Source organism: Epinephelus fuscoguttatus, linkage group LG18 (assembly GCF_011397635.1).
Source record: "Epinephelus fuscoguttatus linkage group LG18, E.fuscoguttatus.final_Chr_v1".
Lineage (NCBI taxonomy): Eukaryota > Metazoa > Chordata > Actinopteri > Perciformes > Serranidae > Epinephelus > Epinephelus fuscoguttatus.
In genome coordinates this window covers 29,438,384-29,460,139 of record NC_064769.1, presented here as the reverse complement: position 1 = coordinate 29,460,139, position 21,756 = coordinate 29,438,384, and the positions used below count along the sequence as shown (strand labels likewise).

The 21,756-nt window shown below is 40.8% G+C and overlaps 1 protein-coding gene across 1 annotated transcript; it reads left to right on the top strand.

Annotated features, from left to right (window-relative positions):
• The first annotated feature begins 2,284 nt into the window (after positions 1 to 2,284).
• On the top strand, positions 2,285 to 21,405 carry mamdc4 (MAM domain containing 4). The gene is given in 31 exon segments (XM_049604750.1): positions 2,285 to 2,353; positions 2,356 to 2,399; positions 2,401 to 2,462; positions 5,390 to 5,482; positions 6,600 to 6,767; positions 7,100 to 7,225; positions 7,670 to 7,903; positions 8,027 to 8,152; positions 8,757 to 8,924; positions 9,071 to 9,174; positions 9,349 to 9,504; positions 10,052 to 10,142; positions 10,256 to 10,372; positions 11,641 to 11,733; positions 11,835 to 11,972; positions 12,078 to 12,217; positions 12,734 to 12,842; positions 12,944 to 13,048; positions 14,930 to 15,064; positions 15,325 to 15,452; positions 15,554 to 15,770; positions 15,871 to 16,008; positions 16,087 to 16,214; positions 17,553 to 17,643; positions 17,772 to 17,921; positions 18,137 to 18,262; positions 18,361 to 18,485; positions 18,652 to 18,757; positions 19,658 to 19,857; positions 20,211 to 20,276; positions 20,580 to 21,405. Coding segments are annotated over 31 exon segments (3,753 nt in total). The 5' UTR covers positions 2,285 to 2,320; the 3' UTR covers positions 20,616 to 21,405.
• The last annotated feature ends 351 nt before the right edge of the window (positions 21,406 to 21,756 follow it).

The window sequence follows — 21,756 nt, the reverse complement described above, 5'->3', positions numbered from 1 at the left end:
TTGTGTTTCTGGCCATTTTTGCTGGATACAGCTGCCTGCAGCAACAGGAAACTGAGCTGTTGAGAGAAATGAAAGGGAATTAAAACAATAAAGTTGCAGACTATAAAACCAAAACACAGCTAAAAATGCTACAAGGCCCTTTAGAGCTGATGACATGTAGTTTAGCTTATCTTAGCACAACGACTAGAAGCAGGGGGAACTGTTACTTACATCAAAAGGTATATAAAAACCTCAATAAAGGACGACAGAGATTCCTGGAAAGACTTCATAACTGAAAAATAGCTCATACTAACACTAATAAAGAAGGAGCTAAAAAGGAGCTATAAATCACTGGTATCTGGTTTCAGGTGTTAATAAACCACGGAGACTCTGTTTACCCCTGCTATTAACATGCATCCTGGGTGATCAAATCAGAAGTGGACAGCTCTAAGTGGGTCTGTTCACACCTGGCATTAGAATCCATCATATGCATCTTAAAGGGAAATTTCGGTTTATTTCAACCTGTCTCCTATTGTCCTAAATTTGTTTCAAGTGACTAGTGACATAGAAATAATAGTTAGCATGTTAACCGTTAGCCTAGATACAGCCGGGGTGCATAGTAGCGTCAGACCTGTTAAAACGTAAGTGAACGGGCATCATTTCAAGTGCAAAGTTAGTCCTCTAAACAAGCTTTTTTTCCACAAAGACCGCCTCATATCGTTAGGATAAATGTCAGAGAACATATAGAAAACAACATGTAAACGTGTTGTCTTACCTTACCGGTGTGGTGCCATGTTTGTTTACCATTTAGCTCTGCTTTCCAAAGCGCGGCCGAAATATCGCGAGAACAAGCAGTGATCTCATACCGTGCCTGAAGTCTTGCGATATGGGATTTGATTTCTTTTCCCCGCTTTAGGGGGCCATCACACAGAAATGAGACGCTAGCGACGCGGACGCTTCAAAGACACTTGAAACACTGGAAGCGCTTATTCAATGCGCATTAGCTACTGGCGTCTGATGCTCAAAAAGTTAAAATATAAATATTTTAACTTTTCAGCGTCTAAAAAAGAAGCGTCTACAAAAACGTACGTCTAAAAAGACGCCGGAAAAACGCCCGTCTAAAAAGACGCTTGAACGCCGGTCAGATGGCCATATCATAGGAAAACAATGGTTTTACTGGGGTCGTGTTTCTAGCGTTTCCTCTCAGTGTGATCGCTCCCTTAGATGCAAATAAACTCACACATTATTTTCATGTGCAAAGAACAAATGCACTGTTGTTTTTAAGCAGTGGGAGGCAGCAGTGCACTTCTGCTGGAAATGAAAAGAAGTCTGCAAAGACCTTGGCTCGCAGACAAAAGTACAGACGGGTTTATTCCTTATAACCAAATGGCCAAGACGTTTGAGGCACTCGTAATATATCTTCACACTTTTAAAAGGTACCCCCACCTATGCAGAGGATGTCAGCTGAGTAGGCAGTCCTCCATCGTGGCCGAGGACACATAAGATGCTAAAAAGATGTGGCCATATGCGGCACAGACCACCTCTGAACGTGGTCTGAGTGATTGACTTTGAAGACGCAATGACGCATTGGGTGCATTCACACCTGTGTTTAGAGCTGTCTGCTGTGATTTGGTCATCTAAGATGCCGTTGATGCTGGGTGTAAACAGGGCCTAAAAATTTGTGACATGGTACAAATGCCTGATGTTATTTTAACTTCCATTTATCTAGTGATAAGACCATGTTGGAATAATGCCTGAACACATCAGAATAACACTTTCCTGTTTGTTTTACTGTCAGTATGGCATGAATGCACCTGAAGGGTGCGGCAGTAGCTCAGTCCATGGGGACTTTAGAGCCAGAGGCTTGCCGGCTCAAGTCCCGGCATGGTGGCTGCAGAAGTGCCAGCCTGTCCCCCGCTGAGGTGCCCCCAAGCAAGGCACCAACCCCCCAACCTTCTGGGGTGCCTGCACATGGGCAGCCCCCCACCCAATGCATGTATAGGTCCTGTTTGTGCTGGTGTGTATTTTACAACAGAGTGAAAAAATTGAATTTCTCCTTAGGGATTATTAAAGTACATCATAAAGTATATCTTCAGACCATCCAAAAAACATCACAGCTAAATTAAGTTCCCTTAAACAAGCAACTCCAAGTGGTCTTGTTAAACAAAATTAATAAATTCATAATAGACACTCTCTGCTGCCAGCTCTGTCTACATCAGTTGTTGTGCAACATACGGATGTACCTGCTGCAGAAAAATGTAATCCGGAGGAAATTGTTTTATGATGGTTTTTTGCAGTTGCATGCTGGGAGAATGTAAAGTCCAGGTGTTATCTCTTAGAAATGGAGAAGAGGTCAGAGTCAACTAGTAAAGACTCTCCAGGTTGTGTTCAGACTTCTGGACTGATCAGGTGGAGGAGAGGAAAACAGAAGATGTTACAGTGGAGGAACTCGGCCCTCATTCTGCTGGTGACTCTGCAGTTTGGTAAGAACACATTCAGCCAGACTCTATTTAAACTGGGGGAGTTTTGGTTACACTTGAATGTGGAAATAAGTCTGCTGGTAGTGGTGGTGGTTGGGCTGAACTTAGCTTGATGTATCACAGAGAGAAGTATAACCTACACAACTGATAGTGTTGAAGTGTTTCTAACAAGCCCCAAAAGTTTAACAAAACACAACTGCTGAAATTAAATCACTGAACCCACAGTTTCTAAGGTCAAGAATAAACTTATGTGCTCAAAGCACAAATGAAAAGTATTGTTGGTGCTGATCGTCACCTCTAAGATTTCAAAACACAGCAGCAGTAAGTAAAATTATTGTTTTTGATAATGTGTGGTTGCTTGAAAGAGAGTCATATAATGGCTATTTCTGGTTTAAAAACTGTCTTATAGAGCAGTGATTCAGATATTAAATTCTCTTGTTACCTTTTGTGTCTTGGGCCCTTTAAAGTGAACCGGCAAAGATTTATAGAGCTGCCATGCAGGGCACCTGTAAGGTTGAAGGTGTGTTTTTTTCTGTGGTAAGGTTTTCCTGATAAGTGGGAACAGCCTGAACTGAGGTTCACGGCATTCTGTCTTCCATAATAAAACAATGAATACATGTCCTCATCAGTAGAACAGTACTGAATACTGCTATCAGTATTATTTTGGCCTGAACATACATTTCCTAGGGTTATCTCTGCTTTACTTAGGATTGCTAAAACTAGACTTCGTGCTGACTCACTCATAGTGTTGCACTTATTACGGCAACATCCATACGGATTAATGAAATTGAAAACATAGGATGGCCTCAGCACCTTGATGACATCAGATTTCATTTAATATTCTCAACATTCATTCCATATCCTCCTTAGACTCTTCGTCCTCATACGAGCACTCCATTGTGCTAAACTTAGACCTGTTGTCCTCGTTCATGGACACTTTTTTTGTGCCATCTAGTGGTAGCAAAAGGACAATACACTAGTACATGTAAAAACAAGATGGCAGCCATCTCTGCCAAGTCGGTCTGCAGCTGAATCCAAATGTCCGGACTTCACCGCACTTGCAGACTTAGCGAGCACGTTCCCAGGAAGTCTGGGAGTGCTTAGGACTGTCCAAATCCACATATGATGGTAGCGATAGTTGAACGTTTCCATGGCAACGAGTAAAACAGTCTCCAGGGCTGTCTATCAGCCACTTGCAGTCTCTGCCCTCGCAGACTTTACGTGATGATGGTAAATACGTCACACTACGTACAACTGAAGTCCACGAGGGCGGACATTTGGATCCCGACACAAAAGTCGCCAAGGTCCAAAACCTGAACAAATTTTATGTTTAAAACTTGTTTATTTATGCTTAATATTGTTTGTAGTTTGATATTGCATATAAATTTGACCAATTTTAGTAACAGTAAGGAGCTACAATGCTGTTAAGTAGGAAATATTTATTTGAGGACACTGGGACTTTATTATTGCAGCAGCTCACACAGGCCAATTAGGTGTGGCAGACTGTTCCTATAGACAAAAAGGACAGCTAGCTTGGACTATGGAGCAAGGAAAATTCATACAGTTACAAAATGAACAATGTTCAGGTATTTAAATGAACTGTTTTATACTTTATCACACACTTGTGGCTATTAAAAATAAACATAATATATCCCCATATGAGGACATCATTTAGTCACAAAACTACTTCCTGTTCAAAGACAATGCTTAGGTTTTTACACTTACCCGATCCTACTGATCGAGTTAGGAGACATTAAAAATGCGTCCCAAAGAAAAGTTCAGGTCTCAGAAGGATATGTTCTTTTATTCCATATATTCAGAATGGTTTTAGAAAAATCTAGATTAGAGGAAGATTTCGAAATTCAAGATCAAACTATTTTGACTTTATTTTATTAATTTATTTTACCTTTATTTAACCAGATAAGTCTGAAAAATATGCTTTAAAAAGCTTTGGTGTGAACAGAACTCACTAGAAAGCTATCCCATAGTTATCACATGTGTGACTCCACTATCATGTCATGGCTATCACAACAAGCTCACTGTGTGATAACTGAACATTTTCTCACCACGAAGCGTGCAGTGAGGAAAGTTCCCACTCTGTGTTATGTCTGATTTCCAGCCGTTAGGTCGCTGAAGCGCAAAGTCTTGAGTCCTAATCAGAGACCTTTGGATGGACAGATGGCATTTTCTGCTGCTTCTCTCTGGCCTTTGAGCCTGTTGGCATTAATTGTACCATAAAACTTTGACTCTTGATCTTTGCGTGATTAGTCCTGATAGGGGAGCTTGGGGCTGAGTCATCTGTGAGATAACATAGAGCCTTCGAAAGGAAGAAATGGAAAGTTTTTAAGTAAAATTGATTGTACTGTTCTGATGCTTTAGGTATTTGAATTATGAGAGACTTTAATTTTACTCTGTATTTCAGAGGAATATTTTTATTTTCTACTTCAATACTAAATTTATCTGAAGGCTGGAGTTACCTTTTACATTTCACAACTACTCTGACAATTCATTTTCAACCTTGGAATCAGCAGTTGACAAAACAATCTCCATTCAAGGTCCACTTGTTCTGGAGCTTTCCATCGTATTCCTCTGTCTTCATCAGCAGATAATGTTTAGATTTGTTTGTTTTGTTTTGTGGTTTTAATATGGAGCATAGGAAGAGAAACCTTGATCTAAAATATACAAAAACTTGGACAAAAAGTCCTGAAAGTGCTCTGAATAATGAATAATAAACTTCTTGTGCTGATGAGGATCGTGTGATATGGTCGAAAACCCAGACAATCTGCAATATTTAATAACAGCGTACAACTAAATGAACAGTATTTATCTATTTATATACACACTGAAAGGCACTATACTTCAGAATAAAAGCTTTTACATTTGATGTTTGTGTTTGTCATGTGCTGAACGTTGTCTGATGTGTCACACAGCGGCTGTCTCTTGGGCTCACCGATGTCAGACTCCTGAAGGGAAATGTGACTTTGTGTGCGACTGTTCTGACTGCAGCGATGAGACAAACTGTGGTAAGTTTACAAATGTTGTTTAAGGGTGTCTTCACATGAAGTTCTTTTTAAACAAACCAAACTCAGCTCTCTTAAGTGCACCAAAAAGTGGACCAACGGAAAAGGGACTCAGTTCTTTTTCTGTTCACACTGTAAGTTCATTTGAAAGAGGACTCCGTTCTCTCTCTGGTCCACTTCAGCTCTGATGGGGCCTCAGTCCTCCTCCTGTTCACACTATAGCCTATATATAATATATATTGACATTGTTTGTTTTTACTTTGACGTGGCACTGCAATGTGGTTATGAAGCCCCTCACTTTCAGATGAACTTGTAGTTGGAGGAAAACCTTAGTGTCTCTGTGCTGTAGACTGTTGCAGTTTGATGTATTCTACATTCCACATTTGGAGACGTGCAGTATCTTCCATGGACCAATCTACTCGTCGTCCTGCGGCCTTGTGAGCGTCACAGGCCGGCGTGGTTTCATCTGTTTTTTCAAGCATCCCAGTGCAATAGCATGTGGTCTAGAAGGATTAATACCAAGAGCAAAGCGGACCTGGAGCACTTTGTGTCCACAGTGCACAGGTTAAGCGAACCGCATTGCAGACTTGAAGCGAACCGTACTCAGACCACCAGTTCGCTTCAGAGGGGTCTGAGTTCTCTTGGACTGCTCACATATGCCCAAAAAATTGCTGAGTCACCACTCTGAGTGCGTCTAGAGGGCTGAAAAGGACCAAGTGTGAAAACACCCTAAGCCCAGATTGTTTTGGTGTGAGCTGCAGAGTGTAGGCCATAGAGACGTCTGCCTTTCCTGGAACTACAACAAAATACATTTGAAAATCTCAGCAGCAATATCTAATTCTAGTGCCATCTAATTCCTTAATATTGGAGAGAAGGCAGACATCTCTACGGCCAATATCTCCAACACGCTGGAGCTCATACCTAAACAATATAGATTCATAAATAGCACTACAGGTAAGAGGAAAAATATGCATGCTTCATTTATGGGTGAACTGTTCCTCTAAATATGATGTCGGACCCAAAGATCCTGCTTTAAACTGAATTCTGAGTTCCTGTATGTAGAGTTCATGTTCATATGAAGAGTACGACAGTTAACTATTATTTCTTTCCACTTCTCAAGGCTACAGCGGGAGAGGGTTTGAGTGTACCTTTGAGGATTCAGGCATGTGTGGATGGACTGACCAGTCCGTCAATGCAGTAGAGTACAGCTGGCAGAGAAGTCAGAGAGGAGGGGTCACGCTGCCGGACAGTGGACCGTCCTCTGACTACACCACCGGGACAGCTACAGGTAAAGTTTATATCTATCCCTTTTTATTTTGTTTTGTCCTTTTGTCCCCATGTTGTATATGCTACAAGTGTCTTAAAAGAATCAATTACTTTTTGGTTTAAATAAGAAGAAATACTAGTAAAATACATTAATTTAATTAAGTTCACATTAGAGTCATTTAACAAGAGAAAATGTGTTGAACGCAGGTTTGGCTCGTCCTCCCAGCAGTTTAAGATCATAACATGTCAAAGAGAGAGCAGAGGGACGGAGTCATATGAATTTATGAACTCTAATTTTCAAAACTGCAATGTCAACAACAAGAAATAAAACACTGAATATCTCCCATCACACAGGCTGGTTTATGGGAGTGAGTGCAGTGCAGAAAGCGTCTCTTAGTGCTGCAGTTTTAGTCTCCCCAGAGATGAAGCAGACTTCACCAACCTGTCGTCTCCGTCTCAGATACTTCCTGTGGGACTCAGGTAAAGACTATTAATGACCGTGGGTCATACAATCAAACTGTCTGCTCTGGTCTGCTACATGGAGCTTGCTAATGGTGATTTCTTCTCTGTAGAAAATACTGCTTTACACAGTTAGTCATTTCCTGGCTGCAGTGACAGTGCAGAAACACAGAGATGCAGAAGACCTGAAAATGCTGACTAATCAGAACAGACGGGGCTTTTTCAGGAGGAGGGGCTTTAAGAGAAATAAAGTGAAAGTACCCCTTTAAAAACAATATTATAGACAGGATTTCATACTATTTTACTACTTTTACTATCAGTATAGTTTGTATTTTATGTGTTGTCATGTATCCCAGTTTTAATTTTAATTTTATGATTGTCGGTCATAATTTGATTGAGATTTGATGTGAGATGAGATTTTATTTTTCCTGCAGCTGCCCTACTAATTAAGCATCTCACCTGTAGGTCACAAAGGTTTGGGCTCCACACCCCTGTGGGCGTCCATCCTTCCCCAGGACTCTCGAGAGACTGTGGTGTGGCGTCCTGAGGTCACCAGTGTCCGTGGCTGGAGGGAGGCTACCATCTATCTGGGCCGTATTCCCACAACTTTCCGAATCCGTCTTCATTCGCAGCGCTCCAAGGGGCAAAGAGGAGATGTGGCAGTAGACCAGCTGGAGTTTCTGGACTGTGCTCTGCCCTGTGAGTCCCTGATGTCTTTTTGTTCTGTGCCTTTAGAGTCTTGAGATTCCCATCAGCAATAATCATAATTAATGAATAAGTTGATGAATTAGCATTCTCATAATGATGTCTTTCTCTCATCAGCACCACATTCTGGTAAAGAGTGTCCAGCAGGGATGATGGAGTGTAAGAATGAGGGCTGCGTGGAGCTGCAGCAGGTCTGCGACGGCACTGATGACTGTGGTGACGGGACTGATGAGCAGAACTGTGGTGAGAAATCATCTGAGTCACAACACAGAGCCCTCTGACAACACGGCACAGAAATGATGCAGAAATTTGTCCTAAAACAAGTGACTCACTGTGCAAACAGAACAAGTACAAAATGCCTGTGATAACAGGGCAAGACATATTGTGCAGAAAATATTAAAGGGGCAGTTCAACCAGTTAAAATCACTGGATTACATTTTAGTAATGACAATATAGTCCCAATGAAAACAATTAACGGTGTGTTGTCTGTGGATTAACCAGATAAGCTAGGATGTAGTTAATGGGAAGAAATGCAATTTTTTTTCAAGTTTTTAGTACCACAAATAAACCTTTACTTTCATTGTATTTAAATGAAGGCAGAAGTTTCTAGGATGGATATCTTAAAAATTTGGCCCATGAAAAAGATGTAAGAAAATATGTTTCATGTGATTTGATAAGATACGATACGATACGATACGATACAATGTTGTATGATATACTTTATTGTTGCTGTAGGGAAATTTGTCTCGGTTAGAACAGGTGATTTCCTATACAGTCCACGTAGTACCTTAAACCTTAGGCTTTTATGCATCCATTGATCACCAGTTAATGTGCATTGTGTTTATAGTGTCTTCATTAGGGTACCAGCCCTGTGACTTTGAGCAGGGTCTGTGTGACCTGTGGGACCTGAGGTCACTGTCCAACTTGAAGTGGGTAAGGACCAATCAGGAGAAGATGTCCGTCACGGATCCTCTGAAAGGACCAGGCAGGGATCATTCCAGCAACAGTGCAGCAGGTATCACATACTGATGAATCAAAGTATCCTTATGGCTTCACTGTCAGTGTGTTCAGTGTTACTCCTCTAACTATAAGTAACTTTGTTTTTAAATATAACGTAAAGTAATAATAGATAAATAAAGGATAGCATTATTATCATTGCAGGCCACTTCCTGTATGTCACTGTCCCTGATGGTGGTCTCACAAATGACTGGGCCGCTTTCCAAAGTCACCGCCTTGAACCCACCAATAGTTCACACCCTTGCAAGGTGAGGCTTGCGCTCATTCTTTCTTCATTCAGAGTTTTTTATTTTACTCTTATGCTTCAGTTTCACAGTAATTTCTTTACAGTCTGACGTTTTTGACCAGTTATTAAGAAGGCAGATGTTTCTAAACCTAATCTGAAACTAATATGAACGGTTGTCTGTATCCGCCTGCCATAGATGGTGATGTACACTCACCAGTTTGGGCCGAGGTCCGGCGGTCTGTCGGTGCTAGTGGCCGATGAGAAGATCTACCCCGTGTGGCAGAGGGGCGGTGCTCTCGGCGATGTTTGGGTGAAGGCAGAGGTGGAGATTGTCACCAACTCTACTTTCCAAGTGAGTATTTCACCTGAGTTTGAAGCCACAATAATGATGCTACCTGTGGTCTGTAATATTTTTTTAAACAGAGAAACTAATACTGAAGATTTATTAATAAAATCATGATAACAAAAAGTACTTTATTCAGAGTTTTTGTCACAGTGTATTGTACACAGGCTGACTACATGTAAATCCTAATTTGTTAGCTGAGCCTAAATTATGCAGGGTTGTTTTTTTTTTGGGTTTAAAATTGATATTGGTATTAGAGAGTTTATTCTGATGAGGATGTATCAGCCAAATTTATTTTTGCAAATGAACATGCCAGAGAAAAGTGATCTTTGCACACATAGGAGCATAGGAAAATAAGTTTTGAGCCCTGCTGAAAGCTCCATCCTCCTGCATGTAAACATAAACATTAGGGTCTTTATGTTTTAGAGATGTTTGAAATAGCTCTACATGTTTACCTAGCACTTCAGACCTTTAGTTTTTTTGTCTTTTGATGAAATTGTTTTTGTCCTAAATTCACCCCTTTTCCCTTCTGCTGTCAAACTTTCTGCCATTACAGATTTTAATCGTGGCAGCAATCAGGGACTTTGCATATGGAGGTATCGCTGTCGACAGCATCGTGTTGTCTCCCGAATGCCGTTTGTCATCTGGTAATCCTTTCTAGCTGTCCTTTTAAAGAAATGATTCCACATCTGCACAGGATGAGAGCAAATACTCTCTGTGGTGTGACTAATCCGCTTCCTCACATTCTCATCTTGAACAGTAAATGATACCTGGGCTGGAGAGTTCCCGAAGCCCCCTAAACACCCGTGTACTGTACCGGAGAAGATGTGTGACTTTAATCCTGACTGTGTAGGAGCAGAGGACGAAGCCAAATGTGGTGAGTCTGTTCGTTATGCTGACTCAGTTTTACCTTTAACAACAGGACTGCGAAGATAATCTTTATTAGAGCCAGCAGAAGCGCAAATGAAGCTGCTCATGGCTTCAGGAGCCACCAGGGGGCCCCCTAAATTAGCAAATTACAAACTACTGCTGTCTTAAATGCTGACTATTTGAGAACTAAGACCAACAGTCGTGTGATAGAAGGTTTTTTAAAAGGGCTTTATGATCATTGTATTTGAGAAGCAAAGGAGGAAGTAGAGCGATAGTGCCAAGAAACCTCAGAGGGAGCAGATCAGATTGGATGATTTATAGAGATCTGTGTGCTTCACATCTCAAACAAAAACGGTTTCCTTTAATGGAATACTTCACCCACCAATTACCATTTGTATATCAATAACTCACCTCATGATACATCAAATGTTTTGTACTTCCCAAACAGCCCTATCCGACAGGGGGCTGAACTGAAAGTAAAAGAAGTTCTCTCCACAGCCAGACTCCATTGACAAATACAGTTATTTTACTTCTCTGAACACAGGAGCTGCTGGTCTACCTCTGCCTCGATCATTTAGTTTGTGTGTCTTATTGTGTGACTTTGGTGTTTTAAAGGGTTAGTTCAGGTACACCAAAGATACACAATAACACAGACAAACTAACTGATGGAGGCAGCAGTACACCAGCAGCTCCTGTGTTCAGTGAGGTAAAATTACTGTTTTTGTCAATGGAGTCTGGCTATGAGGGGAGCATAGATCATTTTTCTTTCAGTTAAGTTCCCTGTTGGAAATGGTGGTCTGTTTGGGAAGTACTGAGCATATGACTGGATGAGACTTGGCTTATACCACAAAAGCTGTGAGAGAATTTTCTCAATTTTTGGATTATTCGTTCACTGAAGGCACACGAGAAAAGCAAAGTTTTCTTGACAAATGCTTAAAGTATCCTTTAACCATAACCACCAGCTTCTCCTAACCTTACCCAAGTAGTTTTAGTTGTTTTAACTGAACCAAACTTTATTCAGGCAGTAGATCAGAAAGTGCTGTGGGACTTTTTGAGATAACCTCCAGTACAGTTGAGGGTTTTCATATGAAACGACAAAATGTGCAGTCCTGTTTTTTAAATACATTTTTCGTTTACACAAAACTAAGTAGATAGATTCACTGTCTTTTATTTTATTTTTTGAAATGAATTCTAGCACACAAAAATAATACAAGTCATTGTTGTGAAGCTGTTGTTTGTTTGTGAGTGAGATGTCTGCGTGAATCCTCTCTGCAGGGGATTTCTTTTACGCTGATGGCAGCTCAGGCTGGACCGACAGCAGCATCGGGAGTCAAGGTTGGATGCTACATGAAAATACCACTTCCGGAGGTGCGATCAACAACACTTAACCATTGCTTAACTAATATTCAGGTTTTCAGATTGAAAAAATAACAAAATATTTGGATATTTGTTGTTGTCGTATGTCTCAGAGGACCACCTGTATGTAGCCGAGGCTCCAGGCCAGCAGCTAACTGAGGCCCAGACACGGACCCCCCTCCTGGGCCCCTCCGGCCCAGCCTGCACCCTGAGCTTTGATTATGAACTAAGTGGAAAGCCAAGTCACATTGGTAACTAAATCATTTTGTTATCTGATGTGTCTTCTGTTTACTCCTAACCTCTCCAGGACACACTGCTTAGATCTTTAAATATGACTTTGCGTCTCTCTGCTGCAGGTGAGCTGTCTGTCAGGGTGTTTGACAGCTTGCTCGGCATACAGCCCAAGCTGTGGGAGTTCAGTGGGAGGACAGGAGCAGGAGAGGGGGCGTGGCAGCATGCCGACGTGCCTATTGGAGCCAGAAAACATCGCTTCCAGGTCATAATTGTTTTCACATTTAAAATGTTCGCATTGATGAGACGATAGAGGGCAAGCTTTGAAGAAAACGAAACATATATCTTCAGTGTGACCTTCTATCCTGTCTGGACAAATACAGACAGAGATTGCAAATAGTTATCATCATTATAATGTTTGAAAGTTTTGATCTTGAGACCAGAGTCACAGATATGAGCTAAGTTAAATCAGAAATCAAACCCACAGGTTATCTGTTTCTAGGATCCTTTAAGACTTTTCTACAACATGACTCCTCACTTGTTCTTTGCAATGCTAGAAAAATATAAAGATGATACAAATAGGAAATAGTAGAAACCAAAATGCAGCTGCAGATTAAAGGCAAGTGAAAGAAAAACGTAATTTCCAGCTGCTCTCTTTAGCTCGTTGAAATGAAACAGCTGCATCTGGTGAAACTGGTTAAAAATCGAATTTACTGTTAAAGCTTACTGATGTGAATCTTGTCACTTATCGGGACTCTTCTGTTTCCTCTGTCTTTACCAGCTGGCCTTTGAGGCTCGCGCTGTGAAACTTTGCCCATGCGCCAAAATTAGAGTGAAAAACGTTCGATTTGTCGCCTGTCATGCCAACTATTTCCCATCCTCTCCAACAGGTAGCTCCCATAACTATTTACAGTACACAGAGTAATGCATAATTCCTTTTATATTTTACCCAGAAATGTCTCACTGCTTTGATTAATTATTTTCTGGCCAGCGCTGTCATGTAACTTTGAAGAGGGGCTGTGTGGATGGTATCAGGACAACAGCGACAACTTTGACTGGACAGTGATCGATGGGATGGACCACACCATCGGGATTGGTAAGCTAACGTAAAAACAAAATATAAAACAGTGTATATGGGTATACAAATGGTTTATTAAGGTTTTTAAATACATTGTAGACTTTGTTCAGACTTAATGTACATGCTATATGATACTAAAAAGTATTCTGTACAATATTTTCATTGAATTTTCAGGGAATTTGGGGAATTTTGTCATTTCCTCACCCTAAATAGTGCCGCAGAGGCCAGTATTAGGGTTCAGTATCTTTGGACTAGTGTTGTCAAAGTGTCAATTTTTCGTTACATATTAATTCTGAATATTTGAAAGTGTTTCACCACTCATTTTCCATGGTACTGACACACTGGTACCAGCTGTGCTTTCTCACTCTCTGTTATTTTTAATGTTTACTGCAGTCATTCTTCTCATGTCTGCTACTATCGAAGAACAGTCGTTGTTGTCATGTCATAGCCTTGTTATATTTATTTTTTGATTAGTCCCTGCTGTATCTAAAAAGGTATCATATCGATGTATTTGTTTAAAGGTGTTGTATCGAAGTAAGAAATTCCAATATGTGAAAACTGAAAACACTTCTACAGACAATGAACTCCTAGAGCCATGAAATTTGGTAGGGGAACATACAAAATGGTGTACAACAGTTCCAAAAAGGCACAAGCAAATGTCATATTTTTCATCACTTGCCCTTAAAAATGAAAACAGAAAGTGCAGAATTGGTGGTTTGGGGCCCCAGGCAGTCCCCCAAAGTATACACATATGGACATTTCCATATTTCTTGCTGAAAATGCAGTGTTTGATTGCTGTTGTGTCGGATTTCAAGGGATCTAATTTCAATAGAATCTGAGATATTCAAAGTACGGAAAGCCAGCGTCGCAATTTGTTGCCATTTTGAGATGCCAAAATAGTCATGTTGACTCATTCCAAGCACCATGAAGATTTGTGTGAAAAAGGATTTATACTGTGTGTGGGAATTTTGTATGTAAAAAGACAAGCTCCCTCCATGTCGTCTTCATGTTTAACTTGAACAAGATATGAGGATTAGTATGTCCAGTCAGCTTCCCGTGCATATATTGAGCATTGAAGAAATGAAACTGGGACATCTGAGTGTCAGCATCAGGTGAAGTTTATGCACCTAAGTGGACCAGCCACGTCCTGCAAGTGGCCTCCATCAGAAATCTTCATGAGAGTCTAGTGAGTTGCATTTGGGATGTTTATTCTAGTCCCACTACAGCCTCTAGATTGACAGCTGTTGGGATTATACTTACAGTATTATATATTAGAAGTTATTTCTTTACTTTTACATTTACCTTCCTTAACACCTTGTTGTGACTCAAGAATAACACTCCCATTAACACCTGATCATGTGCTTTTAAATGCTGTAAATAAATAAATACTGAACTAATAAGTTATCCATTCATTCTGTTAATTCATTAAAGTTTATGATGCTGTCTGGTAACCTATTGCGAAATGTAAAATGGCATTACATTCAGAGAACTGTACAAATGACTCAAAACACAAAGTTCAGGACTTTGTTAATCCTGATTTGTGACATTATCTTGTGACTTAAAAGTCTCAGGTCTTGACCTGACATTTTCTTTTGACTTTTGACCAACACCCTAGCCTAAATCACCCACAGGTCAATATGAAGTTTTTCTGGTTTGAAAGTGACCTTCTTAAATCTTCAGAAACAGTTTTGCCCTTTTAAATGAGTGTTTTTAACAGAGCTAACATGACAAGATCTTGACAGCTGCCGTAAATATTCTCTGCTTAGTTACGAGCTCTTAATCACTCTAAGCCTACATCATAACATATATCAGACAACACTGCAGTGTGTTATATAAAACTGTTCCTGTAATGCCTTCAAAGTCACTTAAATTCCCACCTGTCTATGTGTTGATATCCAGGGAAAAGCCTTGTCGTGGACATGTGGAGTCCATCTCTGCGTGGTGCGTTCGGACGCTTGATTTCATTCACACAATCACCAGGTGTTACAGGTCACTGCCTGTCCTTCTTCTACAAGCTCTACGGGCCCAACGCAGGTGAGGATGACACCGGAAGGAAAGCAGTGTAGTGTGAAAGATTTACAATGAGACATCTGTTTGTTCAAGCCAGTGGATACTTTAGTTAATAACTTAGTACAAAGCGAACATGACATAGTCTGAGAAGTCTTATTCTGCCTATTCAAATAGATTTTTAATGAGTTGCTGTTTCAAAATACCTGATCGAAGCTGAAAATAATCAGAAAGTTGAATCATGTCTTTGACTCACTGCCCTGTCCTCGCCCACTGATCCCATCCAGGTGCTCTGAATGTGAAGCTGTTAGATAAAGATGGTTTTGAGACCGTCCTCTGGACCCGAAGTGCAGCTCACGGCAACATGTGGCACGAGGCGCACTGCCCTGTACCACAGCAGCTCACAAACTTCCGGGTATGGAAAACTGGTAGTCAAAAGCATTTAAGAGTATAATACCAAAATAAATATTTGAACATTATCTTACACTATCCATCCAACCTGCTATGTACCACCAGCTGATGTTTGAAGCTGTTCGCTCTGGTTTTGACGGGCGCTTGGCCATTGACGATGTGGCCTTTGGGGACGGTCCATGCACCGTGCCGAGGATGTGTTCCTTCGAAGGTCAGCGGTGTGGTTACACCAGCTCTGGTAAAGTTCGCTGGCTCCATCGCAGCGGACTCACCACCACAGTGACTGGACCCAAAACTGACCACACTCTGGAGACTGAACTGGGTGAGAGAGAAGCAGAAAATCACATGAATTAATAGTAATATTTTCACTACATGCAGAAAGCTTAGAGACGCTGAGTTGTGATCTTCCTCTGCCTGGTCAGGTTTCTACATGATGGCCAACACTGGCGCCAACAACCTTCCCTCTGGTGAAACGACGGCCCTCCTCTCCCCTTTTCGCCAAGGAACCACCAAGACTGAGTGCGTCAGTTTCTGGTATCACATGGGAGGAGTGAATCCTGGTGAGGCACCTTCACACACTGAAACACACACACTAAAACAAGAACAAAACACACAATACAACTGTGTGTACTTCACAGGTTCTCTGACATTGTACATGAAGCCAGTGAAGGGAGAAAGGGTGAAGATCTTCTCTGATAGTCTGAACCAGGGAGATGTCTGGCGCCATGGCAACGGCAACATCTCGAGTGCCCTTGAGGACTGGCAGGTACAGTGTGGAGGCTGGAGAGGGCTGCTGGGGCAATTATAGTATGACTATACTATAAGTGTTACATACAGGATAATGAAACTGTCTTACTCTCTGCTCTCTCTCACAGTTTATTACTTTGCGTTCCTGTCATGTTTCTGTTAACTCTCTGATTCAGAGACATCCTTAAAAGAACACTTCACCCCACACTCAAAAATACATATTTTTCCTCTTACCTGTAGAGCTGTGAGTTGCCAATTGTTTGAGATATTAGCCGTAGAGATGTCTGCCTTCTCTTCAGCATAAGGGAACTAGATGGCACTCGGCTTGTGTGAAAAACTCAGAAATCATGACCCAGTTACTCAATTTAATCCACAGACCTTGTGAGCAGGAGGACGCCATATCGTCTATGAGTAGATGCACGCTTCCTTCTTGTGGTGATAGGTTGGTGGGTGTGGTGCATTAGAAAGAAAATAGTTCCTGCATGAAACTGCTCACAACAAAGTCTGTGGATTATCTTGAGTAACCAGGTCATGATTTCTGGAAAGAGACATTGCTGTTGAGTTTTAAATCTATTTAAAGGCAGACACCTCTATGTCCGATGTTTTCATCACTTGGCAACTCACACCAAAACAATATAGACTGATAAATGGCACTACAGGTAAGAGGAAAAATATGTATTTTTGATTTTGGATTGTGTATAGTCCCTTTAAATGTCTTGTTGCAGTCTGAGTGTATTTTTTAAGGGAAAACAGCATGTTAACCCTTTAAAAGCTGAGCAAATTGGCTTGAATCCTTTTAAGAACACACAACAGAGGCAATGAGCAACTTTACAAGAAATGACCCAAAAAAAAATAGCAAGAAATTAATAAAAGTTACTGGGAAAAATAAGTTGAGAAAGGTAAAAAAAAAAAAAAAAAATTAAAATTAAAAAATTAAGTAACAAAAAAACAACAAGGAAATGACCCGTAAAAAAGTGCTAAATATTTTTTTAATATAATTTTAAACACAATTACAATAATTCTAAATACATTTTTGTCTGGTTTTACGTTTTAAGTTTTACTATATTCTTGCAATTTGCAGGACACTTGCCAAGTTGCTCATCGCCTTTTTAATACTTTTCCGAAAGAAACCAAACCAATTCACTGAGGATTCAAAGGTTTAAATGCTTGTGAGAGGCGCCTGAATGCAGCACAAGAGAACTGATGTCTCTCCAGGTTTCAAAGGGTTAAACTTTCCATTCTCCAGCAGAATTTGACCCAGCAGATTTAGAGAATCATAGTTAGTGGACATTTATATTTAGGATTTCGTGTTTGTTATCTAAACCAAGATGCTGTTGTGCTTTGTCCTGCTCTGCAGCTGGAGTTTGAGGTGGTCGGAGCCGGAGGCAAAGACACTCACGTTGCAGTTGATGACATCTACATTTCAGCTCACCCATGTCAAGATCTAGGTTTGTAACAGCCTCAGCAACATTAATGAGAAACACAGCCACAGCATTAATGTTTGGTTTCACTGCAGCTTCTGAGCTCTTTAAAGGAGCACTCTGACAATTTCTTTATGTTCTGTTATATATTTTAGGCTCTAAGTGCAGCCTGGAGAGAGGGATGTGTAGCTGGAGCAACACTCAAAACATCAAAATGGACAAACTGGACTGGGAGCTGACGAGTCAGGAGGCAGAGAGCCACTACCCCACCCCAGCCGAGGACCACAGTCTGGGGACAGAGAAAGGTAAAACAGAGAGAGACAATCAGGGACAGAGTTACTTTGACTGTGGACGCTGTGGCAAACACGAGATACGATCATGTAAATCATGTATTTCATTACTTATCAACACAGTCTTCATGCTGAGAGTCAGGAAGCACTTTGATTAATTCCAGGCAGTAACAATAACACATCAAAAAAGCACTGAAATGTCAAATAACTTTCCCTTTCCTTTCCGCCAGGTCACTTCCTGTTCTTACCGAGCAGCAACCGGACCACAGACAATCAAAACGCCCAGTTACTGAGCCCTCACCTGCCCCCAACCAAAGGCACCTGCCTGAAATTCTGGGCCTACAAGCCGTACTCATGTAAGATCACTGTCACTGTGAGAACCTGTCAGGTGCAGTCTGGATGTGTGTGATATTTGATATTTTCTAAAACTCAATCCACCTGTTTTTGTTTGCAGCGGACAGCGAGCTGAAGGTGTGGAGGCTGTCTAAAGATCGTCTCCTTCAGCTGCTGGTGATTAGAGAACTGGGAGGACCGTGGAGACACTTTGACGTCAACATCACATCTACTGAGGAATACCAGGTCAGGCTTTCATTGCCAGAAAACACAAAATATACTGTGTCTAATTTATATTCACTAACATAGTGCCTTTATTCAGTACACTACATGGGGTTAAAGTGTTCAAAGTCTATGCTGCAGCAAAGTGGTACAACTGTCTCTGCTGTTGTCTTGTTTTTGTTGTTTACAGATTGTGTTTGAGGGAATCAAAGGCACACAAGGTGTTGTAGCTCTGGATGACATTGAGTACACCATTGGAGTCGACTGCGCTAACCAAGTCACAGATGCAGTGAAAAGTAAGACAGGCCAGCCCATTAAGTGCTTACTGTACATGTACACGGCTTATTTTACTGATAATAGTTTGACATTTTTGGTAATATCCCTTTTTTGTTTTCCTGCTGAGATCTAGATGTGAGGATTGCCACCAGATTCATGTCTGTATGTGAAATGTAAAGCTACAACCAGCAGCTTTTTTGCAGAGCTTATACGGCTGTAACTAACATTTGTTTTCATTGTTGATTAATTCAGTAGTTGTTTGGACTTTAGATTATTAGAAGATGGTTTAAAGTGTTGATTGGCGTTTCTCAAAGCCAAACAGTACGTCCTCAAATGTCTTGTTTTGTCCATAACCCAAAGATATTCCGTTTACTGTCACAGAGGAGTAAAGAAACCAGAAAATATTCACATTTAAGAAGCTGAAATCAGAGAATTTTGACTTTTTTTCTCTCAAAAAAATTGTTCAAACCAATGAATTAAAGTAGTTAGCGATTAAAGTAATGGTAGACAACTAATCGATTAATCGTCACAGCTCTACTAGCTTAGCATAAAGACTGAAAGTAGGGAGAAACTGCTGGGCTGGTCTGAAAATAGAAAAGTTGACACCTCTACAGCTCACAAATTAAGATTTTACATCTTTTTAGTTTTAATCTGTTCAAAAGTGTTTAACATGGTTTTACATGCTGAAACAATTTCTCTGTGGGTGTAGAGATTTTTCAGCCGTCCATTTCCTCCGCTATGATAAAAAAATGTCTTGCAAACTTGTAAAATGACTATATTCACTAGTTAAGATATTTGTCTGATAGTCAACTGGCTCAAAATGTCAAAAAGAGCAGTGCAGCCTTTTGACTGACTTCCTGTCGTCTTCAGTATCATCTCTTGTAAAACTGGAAACTAAATGTTTTCCATCTTTCTTGCAGCTGCAAAGCAAGACAACACAGGAGGGATCGCAGCGTCTGTTATCGTGGTCCTGCTGCTGATCGCCACATTGATCGCCCTGCTGGTTTACTACCTGCGAATCCGACAGAGAGTCAATAATATGGCTGGTCCAACATCATCCATATCATCTTCCACAGCTGTTGCTGGTTTCAGTAATGAATCATATGAACCAGACCCTACAGTAAGTTAATCTGACATGAAAACCTTTGATGCTTAAAAAACATCCAGACAAGTTTGTGCTGTGAGTATTAGGATATTTCTGCTGTCTTACACCCCGGACCTTATGTTTGTGGGTTGGGCCATCATGTCCATGAGTAACATTAGCTTTGCACTCATTAAGTGCTGAGACCTCTCAGACTTGTACTTGTGAAATGAAAATGTTCTTTACAGTCTCCCAAGTGATAAAATCATACTTTAAAATAACCAACTCTCTTTTATAAACCAAAAATGAGTTGCAGATTTTAGCTGTAATGTAGCTAGCAGCATCGTCTTTTCTTTGCCGTGTCTGATTAATGGTTAATCATGTGATTTCAGCAGGACCATGTGATGATTCCACCAAGGCAAAACCATCCCATGGCAGCTGGGTTCAATGATGTCTCCGTGAGTGTACAGCATTTTATACTTTTTATGACTAATGTTTTATTTCTTTTGGTAGGAAGACAATATAGTCATCTCTGTTCATGTTCTGTGAATGTACAGTTAAATAATGGTGGTTTAAAACTGCACTTAAATCTAATTATTTTCTACTTAAGCTCTTGTGGCTCATCTGTAAGAAAACAAATACCTAGCATTATTGACACATGTCGCAGAGATGAAGGAACATGGTGCCTGTTGGAGTTTGGAGTACGTTGGACAATGGTTGTGCCCACTGACAGATCAACTCTTCTTCTTGTGTTTCTGCAGGTCCCTGCTGATTTCAGAGAGATGGAGGTGGCGTGAGGCAGAAGGAGCGGTGGTCCTGCCACCCAGAGGTGGCTTTGTAAAACTGAGGCGATATCACAGCAGAAGAACTGCTTGTGTCGCCCCTCCATGACACACACACACACACACACACACACACACACACACACACACACACACACATACATACATACGTACACAAAACACAAACCGCCAACATACTGAAACACTGATGAACGCCTAATCGGTACAGCTGCCTCAGATCTGATGGAGCCCTTGAGGGTCGCAGCTCTCTGCCTGTGGACGGACGCATGGAAGTCAGAAGGAGAACGTCTGAGGTGTCGTGGACAGAGGGAAGTTTAATTGTCTTTAAATCAAGATGGGGCATAACCCATGAATGTCAAACATGGTTGCTTGGAGATTTAGGATCCACTTTGGATCTGTAAGTAAGCACCAACTGAGGTTCTTGAGCTTAGAAGATGTGAGTTTACCAGACAGAGAGTCTAATGAAAGACACGATCAAGATGCATTTTGGGAGAAGAGCTCGACTCACATTAAGGACTAAAAGTTGAAATATCTCTGCCTCAATCTCTTGAAAGTTTTCTTACTTTATAGAAAGTTGTGGAGTGCTTCTTTAAAGGAAGAACTTAAAACTGACGGGTTAAACCTTGATAGAAGATAAAAAAGGTTAGAGAGGAAGTTGACGTGTATTGCTGTTGTTTGAAAAAAGTCTGTGAGACAGATGTATTCTTTGGGCTTTGTGAGAGGGTCATTACTCTTTTAAACAAGATATAATTAAATTGAATTAAAGCTGAGCGTTAAAATACGATTAAGATACAGTTTGTTTGTGCTGTTTTTGTTTTCTTTCGCCAGTGTGCAGTGTACTTGCTCTTAGCTCATACTGCTCCCTGACACAGGCAGCTGCAGACCCAGACCCTGGGTGAGATTGTGAAATGGTGAATTTACAGATCACAGCAACTAAATATGAAACACTCTGTTTGATGTCAGTCTTTGTTTGAGTTCTAGTTCCGGCAAAAAAATATTGTCGCACATATCAGATATGCTGTTAACATAGTTAGCTTGCATTAGGTCAGTTACAGACCATGTCATCTGATGTGATGTCAACCATGTGTTTCTTCTGAAATGGAGATTATCATAAGTGAAACCATGTCAAGGAACT